This window comes from Salvelinus fontinalis, chromosome 5 (assembly GCF_029448725.1).
Source record: "Salvelinus fontinalis isolate EN_2023a chromosome 5, ASM2944872v1, whole genome shotgun sequence".
Lineage (NCBI taxonomy): Eukaryota > Metazoa > Chordata > Actinopteri > Salmoniformes > Salmonidae > Salvelinus > Salvelinus fontinalis.
The window spans coordinates 2,486,014-2,503,143 of NC_074669.1; the positions used below are offsets into that span (position 1 = coordinate 2,486,014).

Sequence of the window (17,130 nt, forward strand, 5' to 3'; positions counted from 1 at the left end):
GGTCTGGTTAGTATCATTCAAGGGTTGGAAGGATTGTGTGTGTGCGTGTGTGTGTGTGTGTGTGTGTGTTGGTGTGTGTGTTGCTCTGGTCTAGTTAGTGCCATGGAAGGATTGTGTGTGTGTGTGTGTGTGTTGCTCTGGTCTGGTTAGTGCCATGAAAGGATTGTGTGTGTGTGTGTGTGTGTGTGTGTGTGTGTGTGTGTGTGTGTGTGTGTGTGTGTGTGTGTGTGTGTGTGTGTGTGTGTGTGTGTGTGTGTGTGTGTGTGTGTGTTGGTGTGTGTGTGTGTTGCTCTGGTCTGGTTAGTGCCATGAAAGGATTGTGTGTGTGTGTGTGTGTGTGTGTGTGTGTGTGTGTGTGTGTGTGTGTGTGTGTGTGTGTGTGTGTGTGTTGCTCTGGTCTGGTTAGTGCCATGAAAGGATTGTGTGTGTGTGTGTGTGTGTGTGTGTGTGTGTGTGTGTGTGTGTGTGTGTGTGTGTGTGTGTGTGTGTGTGTGTATCAGGCAGGTTCTTACCAGGTCCAGGGGGCCGAAGAGGAAGTGCACCAGTTCAGAGGCGCTGGGGTTCTGGATGTGCTTCTTCAATTTGGCCTGCAGGGGGCAGAGTGACACACATACTGTCGACACAGTTCACCACAGCTCTGTAGGCTGCCATTTTGGAACGTTGCCGATGTCATCCATAGAGCCGATGGGATTACGGTTTGTTCTACAACATGTTCTACCTGAACATTCTAAACATTCCACAACGTTGTGTCCTTCTGAACGGACCCGTGATGTAATAATGAGGTGCCCCTGGTGTAGTACTGAGGTGCCCCTGGTGTAGTACTGAGGTGCCCCTGGTGTAGTACTGAGGTGCCCCTGATGCCCCTGGTGTAGTACTGAGGTGCCCCTGATGCCCCTGGTGTAGTACTGAGGTGCCCCTGGTGTAGTACTGAGGTGCCCCTGATGCCCCTGGTGTAGTACTGAGGTGCCCCTGGTGAAGTACTGAGGTGCCCCTGGTGTAGTACTGAGGTGCCCCTGGTGTAGTACTGAGGTGCCCCTGATGCCCCTGGTATAGTACTGAGGTGCCCCTGGTGTAGTACTGAGGTGCCCCTGGTGCCCCTGGTGTAGTACTGAGGTGCCCCTGGTGTAGTAATGAGGTGCCCCTGGTGTAATAATGAGGTGCCCCTGGTGTAGTACTGAGGTGCCCCTGGTGCCCCTGGTATAGTACTGAGGTGCCCCTGGTATAGTACTGAGGTGCCCCTGGTGCCCCTGGTGTAGTACTGAGGTGCCCCTGGTGTAATAATGAGGTGCCCCTGGTAGAGTACTGAGGTGCCCCTGGTAGAGTACTGAGGTGCCCCTGGTATAGTACTGAGGTGCCCCTGGTGTAGTACTGAGGTGCCCCTGGTGCCCCTGGTGTAGTACTGAGGTGCCCCTGGTATAGTACTGAGGTGCCCCTGGTATAGTACTGAGGTGCCCCTGGTGTAGTACTGAGGTGCCCCTGGTGTAGTACTGAGGTGCCCCTGGTGTAGTACTGAGGTGCCCCTGGTGCCCCTGGTATAGTACTGAGGTGCCCCTGGTGTAGTACTGAGATGCCCCTGGTAGAGTACTGAGGTGCCCCTGGTGTAGTACTGAGATGCCCCTGGTGTAGTACTGAGGTGCCCCTGGTATAGTACTGAGGTGCCCCTGGTATAGTACTGAGGTGCCGCTGGTAGAGTACTGAGGTGCCCTTGGTAGAGTACTGAGGTGTCCCTGGTATAGTACTGAGGTGCCCCTGGTGTAGTACTGAGGTGCCCCTGGTGTAGTACTGAGGTGCCCCTGGTGTAGTACTGAGGTGCCCCTGGTGTAGTACTGAGGTGCCCCTGGTGTAGTACTGAGGTGCCCCTGGTGTAGTACTGAGGTGCCCCTGGTGTAGTACTGAGGTGCCCCTGGTGTAGTACTGAGGTGCCCCTGGTATAGTACTGAGGTGCCCCTGGTGTAGTACTGAGGTGCCCCTGGTGTAGTACTGAGATGCCCCTGGTATAGTACTGAGGTGCCCCTGGTATAGTACTGAGGTGCCCCTGGTGTAGTACTGAGGTGCCCCTGGTGTAGTAATGAGGTGCCCCTGGTGTAGTACTGAGGTGCCCCTGGTATAGTACTGAGGTGCCCCTGGTGTAGTACTGAGGTGCCCCTGGTGTAGTACTGAGATGCCCATGGTATAGTACTGAGGTGCCCCTGGTAGAGTACTGAGGTGCCCCTGGTATAGTACTGAGGTGCCCCTGGTATAGTACTGAGGTGCCCCTGATGTAGTACTGAGGTGCCCCTGGTGTAGTACTGAGGTGCCCCTGGTATCGTACTGAGGTGCCCCTGGTGTAGTACTGAGGTGCCCCAGGTGTGGTACTGAGGTGCCCCAGGTGTAGTACTGAGGTGCCCCTGGTAGAGTACTGAGGTGCCCCTGGTATAGTACTGAGGTGCCCCTGGTATAGTACTGAGGTGCCCCTGGTGTAGTACTGAGGTGCCCCTGGTGTAGTACTGAGGTGCCCCTGGTATAGTACTGAGGTGCCCCTGGTGTAGTACTGAGGTGCCCCAGGTGTGGTACTGAGGTGCCCCAGGTGTAGTACTGAGGTGCCCCTGGTATAGTACTGAGGTGCCCCTGGTATAGTACTGAGATGCCCCTGGTATAGTACTGAGATGCCCCTGGTGTAGTACTGAGGTGTCCCATAGTACTGAGGTGCCCCTGGTATAGTACTGAGGTGCCCCTGGTAGAGTACTGAGGTGTCCCTGGTATAGTACTGAGGTGCCCCTGGTATAGTACTGAGGTGCCCCTGGTGTAGTACTGAGGTGTCCCTGGAAGAGTACTGAGGGGCCCCTGATGCCCCTGGTATAGTACTGAGATGCCCCTGGTATAGTACTGAGATGCCCCTGGTGTAGTACTGAGGTGCCCCTGGTATAGTACTGAGATGCCCCTGGTATAGTACTGAGGTGCCCCTGGTATAGTACTGAGGTGCCCCTGGTGTAGTACTGAGGTGTCCCTGGTAGAGTACTGAGGGGCCCCTGATGCCCCTGGTATAGTACTGAGGTGCCCCTGGTGTAGTACTGAGATGCCCCTGGTGTAGTACTGAGGTGCCCCTGGTATAGTACTGAGATGCCCCTGGTATAGTACTGAGGTGCCCCTGGTGTAGTACTGAGATGCCCCTGGTGTAGTACTGAGGTGCCCCTGGTATAGTACTGAGGTGCCCCTGGTGTAGTACTGAGGGGCCCCTGGTGTAGTACTGAGGTGCCCCTGGTGTAGTACTGAGGTGCCCCTGGTGTAGTACTGAGGTGCCCCTGGTATAGTACTGAGATGCCCCTGGTATAGTACTGAGGTGCCCCTGGTGTAGTACTGAGGTGCCCCTGGTGTAGTACTGAGGTGCCCCTGGTATAGTACTGAGGTGCCCCTGGTATAGTACTGAGGTGCCCCTGATGCCCCTGGTGTAGTACTGAGGTGCCCCTGGTGTAGTACTGAGGTGCCCCTGGTGTAGTACTGAGGTGCCCCTGGTATAGTACTGAGGTGCCCCTGGTATAGTACTGAGGTGCCCCTGGTGTAGTACTGAGGTGCCCCTGGTGTAGTACTGAGGTGCCCCTGGTATAGTACTGAGGTGCCCCTGATGCCCCTGGTGTAGTACTGAGGTGCCCCTGGTGTAGTACTGAGGTGCCACTGGTGTAGTACTGAGGTGCCCCTGGTGTAGTACTGAGGTGCCCCTGGTGTAGTACTGAGGTGCCCCTGGTATAGTACTGAGGTGCCCCTGGAGTAGTACTGAGGTGCCCCTGGTATAGTACTGAGGTGCCCCTGATGCCCCTGGTGTAGTACTGAGGTGCCCCTGGTGTAGTACTGAGGTGCCCCTGGTGTAGTACTGAGGTGCCCCTGGTGTAGTACTGAGGTGCCCCTGGTGTAGTACTGAGGTGCCCCTGGTGTAGTACTGAGGTGCCCCTGGTATAGTACTGAGGTGCCCCTGGTGTAGTACTGAGGTGTCCCTGGTGTAGTACTGAGGTGCCCCTGGTGTAGTACTGAGGTGCCCCTGGTATAGTACTGAGGTGCCCCTGGTGTAGTACTGAGGTGTCCCTGGTGTAGTACTGAGGTGCCCCTGGTGTAGTACTGAGATGCCCCTGGTGTAGTACTGAGGGGCCCCTGGTGTAGTACTGAGGTGCCCCTGGTGTAGTACTGAGGTGCCCCTGGTGTAGTACTGAGGTGCCCCTGGTGTAGTACTGAGATGCCCCTGGTGTAGTACTGAGGTGCCCCTGGTATAGTACTGAGGTGCCCCTGGTATAGTACTGAGATGCCCCTGGTGTAGTACTGAGATGCCCCTGGTGTAGTACTGAGGTGCCCCTGGTATAGTACTGAGGTGCCCCTGGTGTAGTACTGAGGTGCCCCTGGTGTAGTACTGAGGTGCCCCTGGTGTAGTACTGAGGTGCCCCTGGTGTAGTACTGAGGTGCCCCTGGTGTAGTACTGAGGTGCCCCTGGTGTAGTACTGAGGTGCCCCTGGTATAGTACTGAGGGGCCCCTGGTGTAGTACTGAGGTGCCCCTGGTGTAGTACTGAGGTGCCCCTGGTGTAGTACTGAGGTGCCCCTGGTATAGTACTGAGATGCCCCTGGTATAGTACTGAGGTGCCCCTGGTGTAGTACTGAGGTGCCCCTGGTGTAGTACTGAGGTGCCCCTGGTATAGTACTGAGGTGCCCCTGGTGTAGTACTGAGGTGCCCCTGGTATAGTACTGAGGTGCCCCTGATGCCCCTGGTGTAGTACTGAGGTGCCCCTGGTGTAGTACTGAGGTGCCACCTGGTGTAGTACTGAGGTGCCCCTGGTATAGTACTGAGGTGCCCCTGGTATAGTACTGAGGTGCCCCTGGTGTAGTACTGAGGTGCCCCTGGTATAGTACTGAGGTGCCCCTGATGCCCCTGGTGTAGTACTGAGGTGCCCCTGGTGTAGTACTGAGGTGCCACTGGTGTAGTACTGAGGTGCCCCTGGTGTAGTACTGAGGTGCCCCTGGTGTAGTACTGAGGTGCCCCTGGTATAGTACTGAGGTGCCCCTGGAGTAGTACTGAGGTGCCCCTGGTATAGTACTGAGGTGCCCCTGATGCCCCTGGTGTAGTACTGAGGTGCCCCTGGTGTAGTACTGAGGTGCCCCTGGTGTAGTACTGAGGTGCCCCTGGTGTAGTACTGAGGTGCCCCTGGTGTAGTACTGAGGTGCCCCTGGTGTAGTACTGAGGTGCCCCTGGTATAGTACTGAGGTGCCCCTGGTGTAGTACTGAGGTGTCCCTGGTGTAGTACTGAGGTGCCCCTGGTGTAGTACTGAGGTGCCCCTGGTATAGTACTGAGGTGCCCCTGGTGTAGTACTGAGGTGTCCCTGGTGTAGTACTGAGGTGCCCCTGGTGTAGTACTGAGATGCCCCTGGTGTAGTACTGAGGGGCCCCTGGTGTAGTACTGAGGTGCCCCTGGTGTAGTACTGAGGTGCCCCTGGTGTAGTACTGAGGTGCCCCTGGTGTAGTACTGAGATGCCCCTGGTGTAGTACTGAGGTGCCCCTGGTATAGTACTGAGGTGCCCCTGGTATAGTACTGAGATGCCCCTGGTGTAGTACTGAGATGCCCCTGGTGTAGTACTGAGGTGCCCCTGGTATAGTACTGAGGTGCCCCTGGTGTAGTACTGAGGTGCCCCTGGTGTAGTACTGAGGTGCCCCTGGTGTAGTACTGAGGTGCCCCTGGTGTAGTACTGAGGTGCCCCTGGTGTAGTACTGAGGTGTCCCTGGTGTAGTACTGAGGTGCCCCTGGTGTAGTACTGAGGTGCCCCTGGTATAGTACTGAGGGGCCCCTGGTGTAGTACTGAGGTGCCCCTGGTGTAGTACTGAGGTGCCCCTGGTGTAGTACTGAGGTGCCCCTGGTATAGTACTGAGATGCCCCTGGTATAGTACTGAGGTGCCCCTGGTGTAGTACTGAGGTGCCCCTGGTGTAGTACTGAGGTGCCCCTGGTATAGTACTGAGGTGCCCCTGGTGTAGTACTGAGGTGCCCCTGGTATAGTACTGAGGTGCCCCTGATGCCCCTGGTGTAGTACTGAGGTGCCCCTGGTGTAGTACTGAGGTGCCACCTGGTGTAGTACTGAGGTGCCCCTGGTATAGTACTGAGGTGCCCCTGGTATAGTACTGAGGTGCCCCTGGTGTAGTACTGAGGTGCCCCTGGTATAGTACTGAGGTGCCCCTGATGCCCCTGGTGTAGTACTGAGGTGCCCCTGGTGTAGTACTGAGGTGCCACTGGTGTAGTACTGAGGTGCCCCTGGTGTAGTACTGAGGTGCCCCTGGTGTAGTACTGAGGTGCCCCTGGTATAGTACTGAGGTGCCCCTGGAGTAGTACTGAGGTGCCCCTGGTATAGTACTGAGGTGCCCCTGATGCCCCTGGTGTAGTACTGAGGTGCCCCTGGTGTAGTACTGAGGTGCCCCTGGTGTAGTACTGAGGTGCCCCTGGTGTAGTACTGAGGTGCCCCTGGTGTAGTACTGAGGTGCCCCTGGTGTAGTACTGAGGTGCCCCTGGTATAGTACTGAGGTGCCCCTGGTGTAGTACTGAGGTGTCCCTGGTGTAGTACTGAGGTGCCCCTGGTGTAGTACTGAGGTGCCCCTGGTATAGTACTGAGGTGCCCCTGGTGTAGTACTGAGGTGTCCCTGGTGTAGTACTGAGGTGCCCCTGGTGTAGTACTGAGATGCCCCTGGTGTAGTACTGAGGGGCCCCTGGTGTAGTACTGAGGTGCCCCTGGTGTAGTACTGAGGTGCCCCTGGTGTAGTACTGAGGTGCCCCTGGTGTAGTACTGAGATGCCCCTGGTGTAGTACTGAGGTGCCCCTGGTATAGTACTGAGGTGCCCCTGGTATAGTACTGAGATGCCCCTGGTGTAGTACTGAGATGCCCCTGGTGTAGTACTGAGGTGCCCCTGGTATAGTACTGAGGTGCCCCTGGTGTAGTACTGAGGTGCCCCTGGTGTAGTACTGAGGTGCCCCTGGTAGAGTACTGAGGTGCCCCTGGTGTAGTACTGAGGTGCCCCTGATGCCCCTGGTAGAGTACTGAGGCGCCCCTGATGCCCCTGGTAGAGTACTGAGGTGCCCCTGGTGTAGTACTGAGGTGCCCCTGATGCCCCTGGTATAGTACTGAGGTGCCCCTGGTATAGTACTGAGGTGCCCCTGGTGTAGTACTGAGGTGCCCCTGGTATAGTACTGAGGTGCCCCTGGTATAGTACTGAGGGGCCCCTGGTGTAGTACTGAGGGGCCCCTGGTGTAGTACTGAGGTGCCCCTGGTGTAGTACTGAGATGCCCCTGGTGTAGTACTGAGGTGCCCCTGGTATAGTACTGAGATGCCCCTGGTGTAGTACTGAGGTGCCCCTGGTATAGTACTGAGGGGCCCCTGGTGTAGTACTGAGGGGCCCCTGGTGTAGTACTGAGGTGCCCCTGGTATAGTACTGAGGTGCCCCTGGTGTAGTAATGAGGTGCCCCTGGTAGAGTACTGAGGTGCCCCTGGTGTAGTACTGAGGTGCCCCTGATGCCCCTGGTAGAGTACTGAGGCGCCCCTGATGCCCCTGGTAGAGTACTGAGGTGCCCCTGGTATAGTACTGAGGTGCCCCTGATGCCCCTGGTATAGTACTGAGGTGCCCCTGGTATAGTACTGAGGTGCCCCTGGTGTAGTACTGAGGTGCCCCTGGTATAGTACTGAGGTGCCCCTGGTATAGTACTGAGGTGCCCCTGGTATAGTACTGAGGTGCCCCTGGTGTAGTACTGAGGTGCCCCTGGTGTAGTACTGAGATGCCCCTGGTGTAGTACTGAGGTGCCCCTGGTATAGTACTGAGATGCCCCTGGTGTAGTACTGAGGTGCCCCTGGTATAGTACTGAGGGGCCCCTGGTGTAGTACTGAGGTGCCCCTGGTATAGTACTGAGGTGCCCCTGGTATAGTACTGAGGTGCCCCTGGTGTAGTAATGAGGTGCCCCTGGTGTAGTACTGAGGTGCCCCTGGTATAGTACTGAGGTGCCCCTGGTATAGTACTGAGGTGCCCCTGATGCCCCTGGTATAGTACTGAGGTGCCCCTGGTGTAGTACTGAGGTGCCCCTGGTGTAGTACTGAGGTGCCCCTGGTGTAGTACTGAGGTGCCCCTGGTGTAGTACTGAGGTGCCCCTGGTATAGTACTGAGGTGCCCCTGGTGTAGTACTGAGGTGTCCCTGGTAGAGTACTGAGGTGTCCCTGGTATAGTACTGAGGTGCCCCTGGTGTAGTACTGAGGTGCCCCTGGTGTAGTACTGAGGTGCCCCTGGTGTAGTACTGAGGTGCCCCTGGTATAGTACTGAGGTGCCCCTGGTGTAGTACTGAGGTGCCCCTGGTGTAGTAATGAGGTGCCCCTGGTGTAGTACTGAGGTGCCCCTGGTATAGTACTGAGGTGCCCCTGGTGTAGTACTGAGGTGCCCCTGGTGTAGTACTGAGATGCCCATGGTATAGTACTGAGGTGCCCCTGGTGTAGTACTGAGATGCCCCTGGTAGAGTACTGAGGTGCCCCTGGTGTAGTACTGAGGTGCCCCTGGTAGAGTACTGAGGTGCCCCTGGTGTAGTACTGAGGTGCCCCTGGTGTAGTACTGAGGTGCCCCTGGTGTAGTACTGAGGTGCCCCTGGTATAGTACTGAGGTGCCCCTGGTGTAGTACTGAGGTGCCCCTGGTGTAGTACTGAGGTGCCCCTGGTAGAGTACTGAGGTGCCCCTGGTGTAGTACTGAGGTGCCCCTGGTGTAGTACTGAGATGCCCCTGGTATAGTACTGAGGTGCCCCTGGTGTAGTACTGAGGTGCACCTGGTAGAGTACTGAGGTGCCCCTGGTATAGTACTGAGGTGCCCCTGGTGTAGTACTGAGATGCCCCTGGTATAGTACTGAGATGCCCCTGGTGTAGTACTGAGGTGTCCCTGGTATAGTACTGAGGTGCCCCTGTATAGTACTGAGGTGCCCCTGGTAGAGTACTGAGGTGTCCCTGGTATAGTACTGAGGTGCCCCTGGTATAGTACTGAGGTGCCCCTGGTGTAGTACTGAGGTGTCCCTGGTAGAGTACTGAGGGGCCCCTGATGCCCCTGGTATAGTACTGAGATGCCCCTGGTATAGTACTGAGATGCCCCTGGTGTAGTACTGAGGTGCCCCTGGTGTAGTACTGAGATGCCCCTGGTGTAGTACTGAGGTGCCCCTGGTATAGTACTGAGATGCCCCTGGTATAGTACTGAGGTGCCCCTGGTGTAGTACTGAGATGCCCCTGGTAGAGTACTGAGGTGCCCCTGGTATAGTACTGAGGTGCCCCTGGTATAGTACTGAGGTGCCCCTGGTGTAGTACTGAGGTGCCCCTGGTATAGTACTGAGGTGCCCCTGGTGTAGTACTGAGGTGCCCCTGGTGTAGTACTGAGGTGCCCCTGGTAGAGTACTGAGGTGCCCCTGGTATAGTACTGAGGTGCCCCTGGTGTAGTACTGAGGTGCCCCTGGTAGAGTACTGAGGTGCCCCTGGTGTAGTACTGAGGTGCCCCTGGTGTAGTACTGAGATGCCCCTGGTATAGTACTGAGGTGCCCCTGGTGTAGTACTGAGGTGCACCTGGTAGAGTACTGAGGTGCCCCTGGTATAGTACTGAGGTGCCCCTGGTGTAGTACTGAGATGCCCCTGGTATAGTACTGAGATGCCCCTGGTGTAGTACTGAGGTGTCCCTGGTATAGTACTGAGGTGCCCCTGTATAGTACTGAGGTGCCCCTGGTAGAGTACTGAGGTGTCCCTGGTATAGTACTGAGGTGCCCCTGGTATAGTACTGAGGTGCCCCTGGTGTAGTACTGAGGTGTCCCTGGTAGAGTACTGAGGGGCCCCTGGTATAGTACTGAGATGCCCCTGGTGTAGTACTGAGGTGCCCCTGGTGTAGTACTGAGATGCCCCTGGTGTAGTACTGAGGTGCCCCTGGTATAGTACTGAGATGCCCCTGGTATAGTACTGAGGTGCCCCTGGTGTAGTACTGAGATGCCCCTGGTGTAGTACTGAGGTGCCCCTGGTATAGTACTGAGGTGCCCCTGGTGTAGTACTGAGGGGCCCCTGGTGTAGTACTGAGGTGCCCCTGGTGTAGTACTGAGGTGCCCCTGGTGTAGTACTGAGGTGCCCCTGGTATAGTACTGAGATGCCCCTGGTATAGTACTGAGGTGCCCCTGGTGTAGTACTGAGGTGCCCCTGGTGTAGTACTGAGGTGCCCCTGGTATAGTACTGAGGTGCCCCTGGTGTAGTACTGAGGTGCCCGTGATGCCCCTGGTGTAGTACTGAGGTGCCCCTGGTGTAGTACTGAGGTGCCCCTGGTGTAGTACTGAGGTGCCCCTGGTGTAGTACTGAGGTGCCCCTGGTGTAGTACTGAGGTGCCCCTGGTATAGTACTGAGGTGCCCCTGGTGTAGTACTGAGGTGCCCCTGGTATAGTACTGAGGTGCCCCTGATGCCCCTGGTGTAGTACTGGGGTGCCCCTGGTGTAGTACTGAGGTGCCCCTGGTGTAGTACTGAGGTGCCCCTGGTGTAGTACTGAGGTGCCCCTGGTATAGTACTGAGGTGTCCCTGGTATAGTAATGAGGTGCCCCTGGTATAGTACTGAGGTGCCCCTGGTGTAGTACTGAGGTGCCCCTGGTATAGTACTGAGGTGCCCCTGATGCCCCTGGTGTAGTACTGAGGTGCCCCTGGTGTAGTACTGAGGTGCCCCTGGTGTAGTACTGAGGTGCCCCTGGTGTAGTACTGAGGTGCCCCTGGTGTAGTACTGAGGTGCCCCTGGTGTAGTACTGAGGTGCCCCTGGTGTAGTACTGAGGTGCCCCTGGTATAGTACTGAGGTGCCCCTGGTGTAGTACTGAGGTGCCCCTGGTGTAGTACTGAGGTGCCCCTGGTGAAGTACTGAGGTGCCCCTGGTATAGTACTGAGGTGCCCCTGGTGTAGTACTGAGGTGCCCCTGGTGTAGTACTGAGGTGCCCCTGGTGTAGTACTGAGGTGCCCCTGGTGTAGTACTGAGGTGCCCCTGGTGAAGTACTGAGGTGCCCCTGGTATAGTACTGAGGTGCCCCTGGTGTAGTACTGAGGTGCCCCTGATGCCCCTGGTAGAGTACTGAGGTGCCCCTGATGTAGTACTGAGGTGCCCCTGGTATAGTACTGAGGTGCCCCTGGTATAGTACTGAGGTGCCCCTGGTGTAGTACTGAGGTGCCCCTGGTGTAGTACTGAGGTGCCCCTGGTGTAGTACTGAGGTGCCCCTGGTATAGTACTGAGGTGCCCCTGGTATAGTACTGAGGTGCCCCTGGTGTAGTACTGAGGTGCCCCTGGTGTAGTACTGAGGTGCCCCTGGTGTAGTACTGAGGTGCCCCTGGTGTAGTACTGAGGTGCCCCTGGTATAGTACTGAGGGGCCCCTGGTGTAGTACTGAGGTGCCCCTGGTATAGTACTGAGGTGCCCCTGGTATAGTACTGAGGTGCCCCTGGTGTAGTAATGAGGTGCCCCTGGTGTAGTACTGAGGTGCCCCTGGTGTATTACTGAGTTGCCCCTGGTATAGTACTGAGGTGCCCCTGGTATAGTACTGAGGTGCCCCTGATGCCCCTGGTATAGTACTGAGGTGCCCCTGGTGTAGTACTGAGGTGCCCCTGGTATAGTACTGAGTTGCCCCTGGTATAGTACTGAGGTGCCCCTGGTATAGTACTGAGGTGCCCCTGATGCCCCTGGTATAGTACTGAGGTGCCCCTGGTATAGTACTGAGGTGCCCCTGGTGTAGTACTGAGGTGCCCCTGGTATAGTACTGAGGTGCCCCTGGTATAGTACTGAGGTGCCCCTGGTATAGTACTGAGGTGCCCCTGGTATAGTACTGAGGTGCCCCTGGTATAGTACTGAGGTGCCCCTGGTATAGTACTGAGGTGCCCCTGGTATAGTACTGAGGTGCCCCTGGTATAGTACTGAGGTGCCCCTGGTGTAGTACTGAGGTGCCCCTGGTGTAGTACTGAGGTGCCCCTGGTATAGTACTGAGGTGCCCCTGGTATAGTACTGAGGTGCCCCTGGTATAGTACTGAGGTGCCCCTGGTATAGTACTGAGGTGCCCCTGGTATAGTACTGAGGTGCCCCTGGTATAGTACTGAGGTGCCCCTGGTATAGTACTGAGGTGCCCCTGGTGTAGTACTGAGGTGCAGTGTATTGGGGAACTCAACTCACCAGTAGGTTGAAAGCCAGCTTAAGTTTCTGTAGGCTATCAATGAACTCTGCCTCAGAGGGGGGCTTAGCTCTCAGGGTCAGCATTCCCTCTGTCAACAAGCACACAGACAGAGAGAGAGATGTTCATTTATGTTCCCTTTTGTACTTTAACTATTTGTACATCGTTACAACACTGTATGTAGACACAATATGACATTTGAATATGACATATCTTTATTACTTTGGAACGTGTAATGTTTACCGTTCATTTTTCATTGTTTATTTCACTTTTGTTTATTATCTATTTCACTTGTTTTGGCAATTTTAACATATGTTTCCCATCCCAATAAAGCCCTTTGAAATTAGTTGAACTGAGAGAGACAGACAGACAGACAGACAGACAGACAGACAGACAGACAGACAGAGCGAGAGAGAGACAGAGCGAGAGAGAGACAGAGAAAGACCATCTGTATGGGTATAAGGGCATAGGGTCTGGCTGTATGGACCTCACTTTGTGCACGGTGGCATTGTCATGCTGAAACAGGAAAGGACCTTCCCCAAACTGTGGCCCAAAAAGTTGGAAACACAGAATCATCTAGAATGTCATTGTAACAGACAAATCCTCCTAATTTGAAGGGGTGTCCACATACGGCCGTGCATACATAGTGTATATTAAGAAGACACAAGAGAACATAGAAAATGTCAGTGGATCAATATGTGTCATAATGGTCACATGACCAGAAGAAGAAGAGGAGACAGACCTGCTGGGCCTTTCTTCTTCATCTTCTTACTCTTGTTGCGCTGGTTGAGCTGAGAGAAGGCCTCTGCAGCCTTCTGCAGCCGAGCCACAAAGAACTCAATGTCATCCAGGGAACAGTTCAGGATTTGCTGTCAGGGAAACACAGAGAGAAATAGAGACGAGAGGGATGAGAGAGAGGGATGAGCGAGAGGGATGAGCGAGAGGGATGAGCGAGAGGGATGAGAGAGAGGGATGAGAGAGAGGGATGACAGAGAGGGATGACAGAGAGGGATGAGAGAGAAAGAGAGAGAGTGTCACGTTCCTGACCTATTTATGTTAGTTTTGTGTGTTAGTTGGTCAGGACGTGAGGTTGGGTGGGCATTCTATGTTATCTGTTTCTATGTTGGTTTTGGTTTGACTGGTATGGCTCTTGATTAGAGGCAGGTGGTTTGCGTTTGCCTCTAATTAAGAGTCATATTTAGGTAGGGCATTCTCACTGTTTGTTTGTGGGTGATTGTCTCCTGTGTCTGTATGTATGTTCGTACCACATAGGACTGTAGCGTTTGTTTGTTTCGTTTCGTTTCGATGTCGTCTGTTTCCTGTACGTAAGTTTATGTTTAGTTATGTAAGTTTATGTTCAGGTTGCGTCAACGTCGTTTTGTTATTTTGTAAGCTTGTTAAAGTGTTTTGTTTCGTTTCGTGTTGCCATCATATTTTATAATAAAGATGGCTTATTTTCCTAAGCCTGCGTTTTGGTCTGAGGATCCTTCTCTCCTCACCTCGTCCGAGGATGAGGAGAGCGTCACCCGTTACAGAATCACCCACCACGCTAAGACCAAGCGGCAAAGGGAAACTAAACGGAGTAAGGGACAGGAGAGAAAGGAGCAATGGACATGGGACGATGTTTTGGATGGAAAGGGTGTCTACACATGGGAGGAGATCCTAGCTGGTAGAGATCGCCTCCCATGGGAACAGCTGGAGGCACTGAGGAGAGCGGAGGCTACCGGAGAGAGGAACCGGAGCTATGAGGGAACGCGTCTGGCACGGAAGCCAAAAAAGCCCGTAAGTAATTCCCAAAAATTTCTTGGGGGGGGGGGCTAGGAGATAGTGGGCCAAGGGCAGGTAGGAGACCTGCGCCCACTTCCCAGGCTTACCGTGGAGAGCGGGAGTACGGGCAGGCGCCGTGTTACGCAGTAGAGCGCACGGTGTCTCCTGTACGAGTGCATAGCCCAGTGCGGGTTATTCCACCTCCCCGCACTGGGAGGGCTAGATTGGGTATTGAGCCAGGTGTCATGAGGCCGGCTCAACGCGTCTGGTCTCCAGTGCGTCTCCTCGGGCCGGCATACATGGCACCTGCCTTACGCATGGTTTCCCCGGTTCGCCTACATAGGCCGGTGCGGGTTATTCCACCTCCCCGCACTGGTCGGGCAACCGGGAGCATTCAACCAGGTAAGGTTGGGCAGGTTCAATGCTCAAGAGTGCCAGTACGCCTCCACGGTCCGGTATTTCCGGCACTACCTCCCCGCCCCAGCCTAGTACCTACAGTGTCTACACTATGCACTAGGCTACCAGTGCGTATCCTGAGCCCTGTTCCTCCTCCACGCACTCTCCCTGTAGTGCGTGTATCTAGCCCGGTGCCTCCAGTTCCGGCACCACGCACTAAGCTACCAGTGCGTCTCCAGAGCCCTAAACACACTGTATCTTCTCCCCCTACTAATCCTGATGTGCTTGTCCTCAGCCCGGTGTCACCAGTGCCGGTACCACGCATCAGGGATAGAGTAGGCTTTGAGAATACAGTGTGCCCTGTTCCTGCTCCCCGCACTAGTAGGAAGGTGCTTATCATTAGCACGGTGCCTCCAGTTCCGGCACCACGCACCAGGTCTACAGTGCGCCGTATCCGGCCAGAGCCATCCGTCTCCCCAGCGCCATCTGAGCCATCCGTCTCCCCAGCGCCATCTGAGCCATCCGTCTCCCCAGCGCCGTCTGAGCCATCCGTCTGCCAGGAGCCTGCAAAGCCGCCCGTCTGCCATGAGCCTGCAAAGCCGCCCGTCTGCCATGAGCCTACAGAGCCGTCAGCCAGACAGGAGCCGCTAGAGCCGTCAGCCAGACAGGAGCCGCTAGAGCCGTCAGCCAGACAGGATCTGCCAGAGCCGCCAACCAGACAGGATCTGCCAGAGCCGCCAACCAGACAGGATCTGCCAGAGCCGCCAACCAGACAGGATCTGCCAGAGCCGCCAACCAGACAGGATCTGCCAGAGCCGCCAACCAGACAGGATCTGCCAGAGCCGCCAACCAGACAGGATCTGCCAGAGCCGCCAACCAGACAGGATCTGCCAGAGCCGCCAACCAGACCGGATCTGCCAGAGCCGCCAACCAGACAGGATCTGCCAGAGCCGCCAGCGAGCCATGAGCAGCCAGAGCCGTCAGAGAGCCATGAGCAGCCAGAACCGTCAGAGAGCTATGAGCAGCCAGAGCCGTCAGAGAGCCATGAGCAGCCAGAGCCGTCAGAGAGCCATGAGCAGCCAGAGCCGTCAGAGCGCCATGAGCAGCCAGAGCCGTCAGAGCGCCATGAGCAGCCAGAGCCGTCAGCCTGCCATGAGCGTCGAGAGCCGTCAGCCTGCCATGAGCGTCGAGAGCCGTCAGCCTGCCATGAGCGTCGAGAGCCGTCAGCCTGCCATGAGCGTCGAGAGCCGTCAGCCTGCCATGAGCGTCGAGAGCCGTCAGCCTGCCATGAGCGTCGAGAGCCGTCAGCCAGCCATGAGCGTCGAGATTCGTCAGTCAGCCATGAGCTGACCTTCAGCCTGAAAAGGCTAGATACCCAGAACTGCCCATCAGTCCAGAGCTGTCTCTCTGTCCGGAGCTGCCTTTCAGTCCGGAGTTGCCCCTCTATCCTGATCTCCCTCTCTATCTTTATCTACCTCTATATTCTTATCTATCCCTCTATCTTGATTTATCTCTCTGTCCCGGTGTTATCCTTATTAGGTATATTATTAAGAGGATTTTGTGGGGGAAAAAAGAGGGTGGACATTCTTGGAGGGAGGAAGTTAGGATGGATTATGGTGGGGTGGGAACCGCGCCCGGAGCCTGAGCCACCACCGTGGTTAGATGCCCACCCAGACCCTCCCCTAGACTTTGTGCTGGTGCGTCCGGAGTTCGCACCTTGTGGGGGGGGTACTGTCACGTTCCTGACCTATTTATGTTAGTTTTGTGTGTTAGTTGGTCAGGACGTGAGGTTGGGTGGGCATTCTATGTTATCTGTTTCTATGTTGGTTTTGGTTTGCCTGGTATGGCTCTTGATTAGAGGCAGGTGGTTTGCGTTTGCCTCTAATTAAGAGTCATATTTAGGTAGGGCATTCTCACTGTTTGTTTGTGGGTGATTGTCTCCTGTGTCTGTATGTATGTTCGTACCACATAGGACTGTAGCGTTTGTTTGTTTCGTTTCGTTTCGATGTCGTCTGTTTCCTGTACGTAAGTTTATGTTTAGTTATGTAAGTTTATGTTCAGGTTGCGTCAACGTCGTTTTGTTATTTTGTAAGCTTGTTAAAGTGTTTTGTTTCGTTTCGTGTTGCCATCATATTTTATAATAAAGATGGCTTATTTTCCTAAGCCTGCGTTTTGGTCTGAGGATCCTTCTCTCCTCACCTCGTCCGAGGATGAGGAGAGCGTCACCCGTTACAGAGAGAGAAAGACAAAAGGGGAACGAGTGATGTACCGTACCCATAGAGGCATGTCTACTAAATAGCAAATGTCAAATCAAATCAAAGTTTATTAGTTCGTGTTCCACATGTTATCGCAGACGCAGAGAAATGCTTATGTTGCCAGCTCCAACAGTGCAGCAACATCTAGCAATACAATAACACAATAACAATACACACAATCTAAAAGTAAAAAAATAACAAAAATGAAGTATATACATATGAAGTGGACAGTAGTAGTTATATAGGACAGGCCTTGACTAGAATACAGTATATACATATGAAGTGGACAGTAGTAGTTATATAGGACAGGCCTTGACTAGAATACAGTATATACATATGAAGTGGACAGTAGTAGTTATATAGGACAGGTCTTGACTAGAATACAGTATATACATATGAAGTGGACAGTAGTAGTTAAATAGGACAGGCCTTGACTAGAATACAGTATATACATATGAAGTGGACAGTAGTAGTTAAATAGGACAGGTCTTGACTAGAATACAGTATATACATATGAAGTGGACAGTAGTAGTTAA

The 17,130-nt window shown here is 54.7% G+C and overlaps 1 protein-coding gene across 6 annotated transcripts in view; it reads right to left on the bottom strand.

The window, feature by feature from the left end:
* The window catches only part of LOC129856187 (epidermal growth factor receptor kinase substrate 8-like protein 2), a 166,843-nt gene that overhangs the window by 18,204 nt on the left and 131,509 nt on the right, over positions 1 to 17,130 (bottom strand). For all 6 annotated transcript variants that reach the window (XM_055924298.1, XM_055924297.1, XM_055924302.1 and 3 more), the window contains 3 exons: positions 12,919 to 13,045; positions 12,179 to 12,267; positions 513 to 587 (listed from right to left, as the gene is read on the bottom strand). In XM_055924298.1, coding sequence (XP_055780273.1) covers positions 513 to 587; positions 12,179 to 12,267; positions 12,919 to 13,045 — 291 coding nt within the window. The remainder of the gene's footprint in view (positions 1 to 512; positions 588 to 12,178; positions 12,268 to 12,918; positions 13,046 to 17,130) is intronic.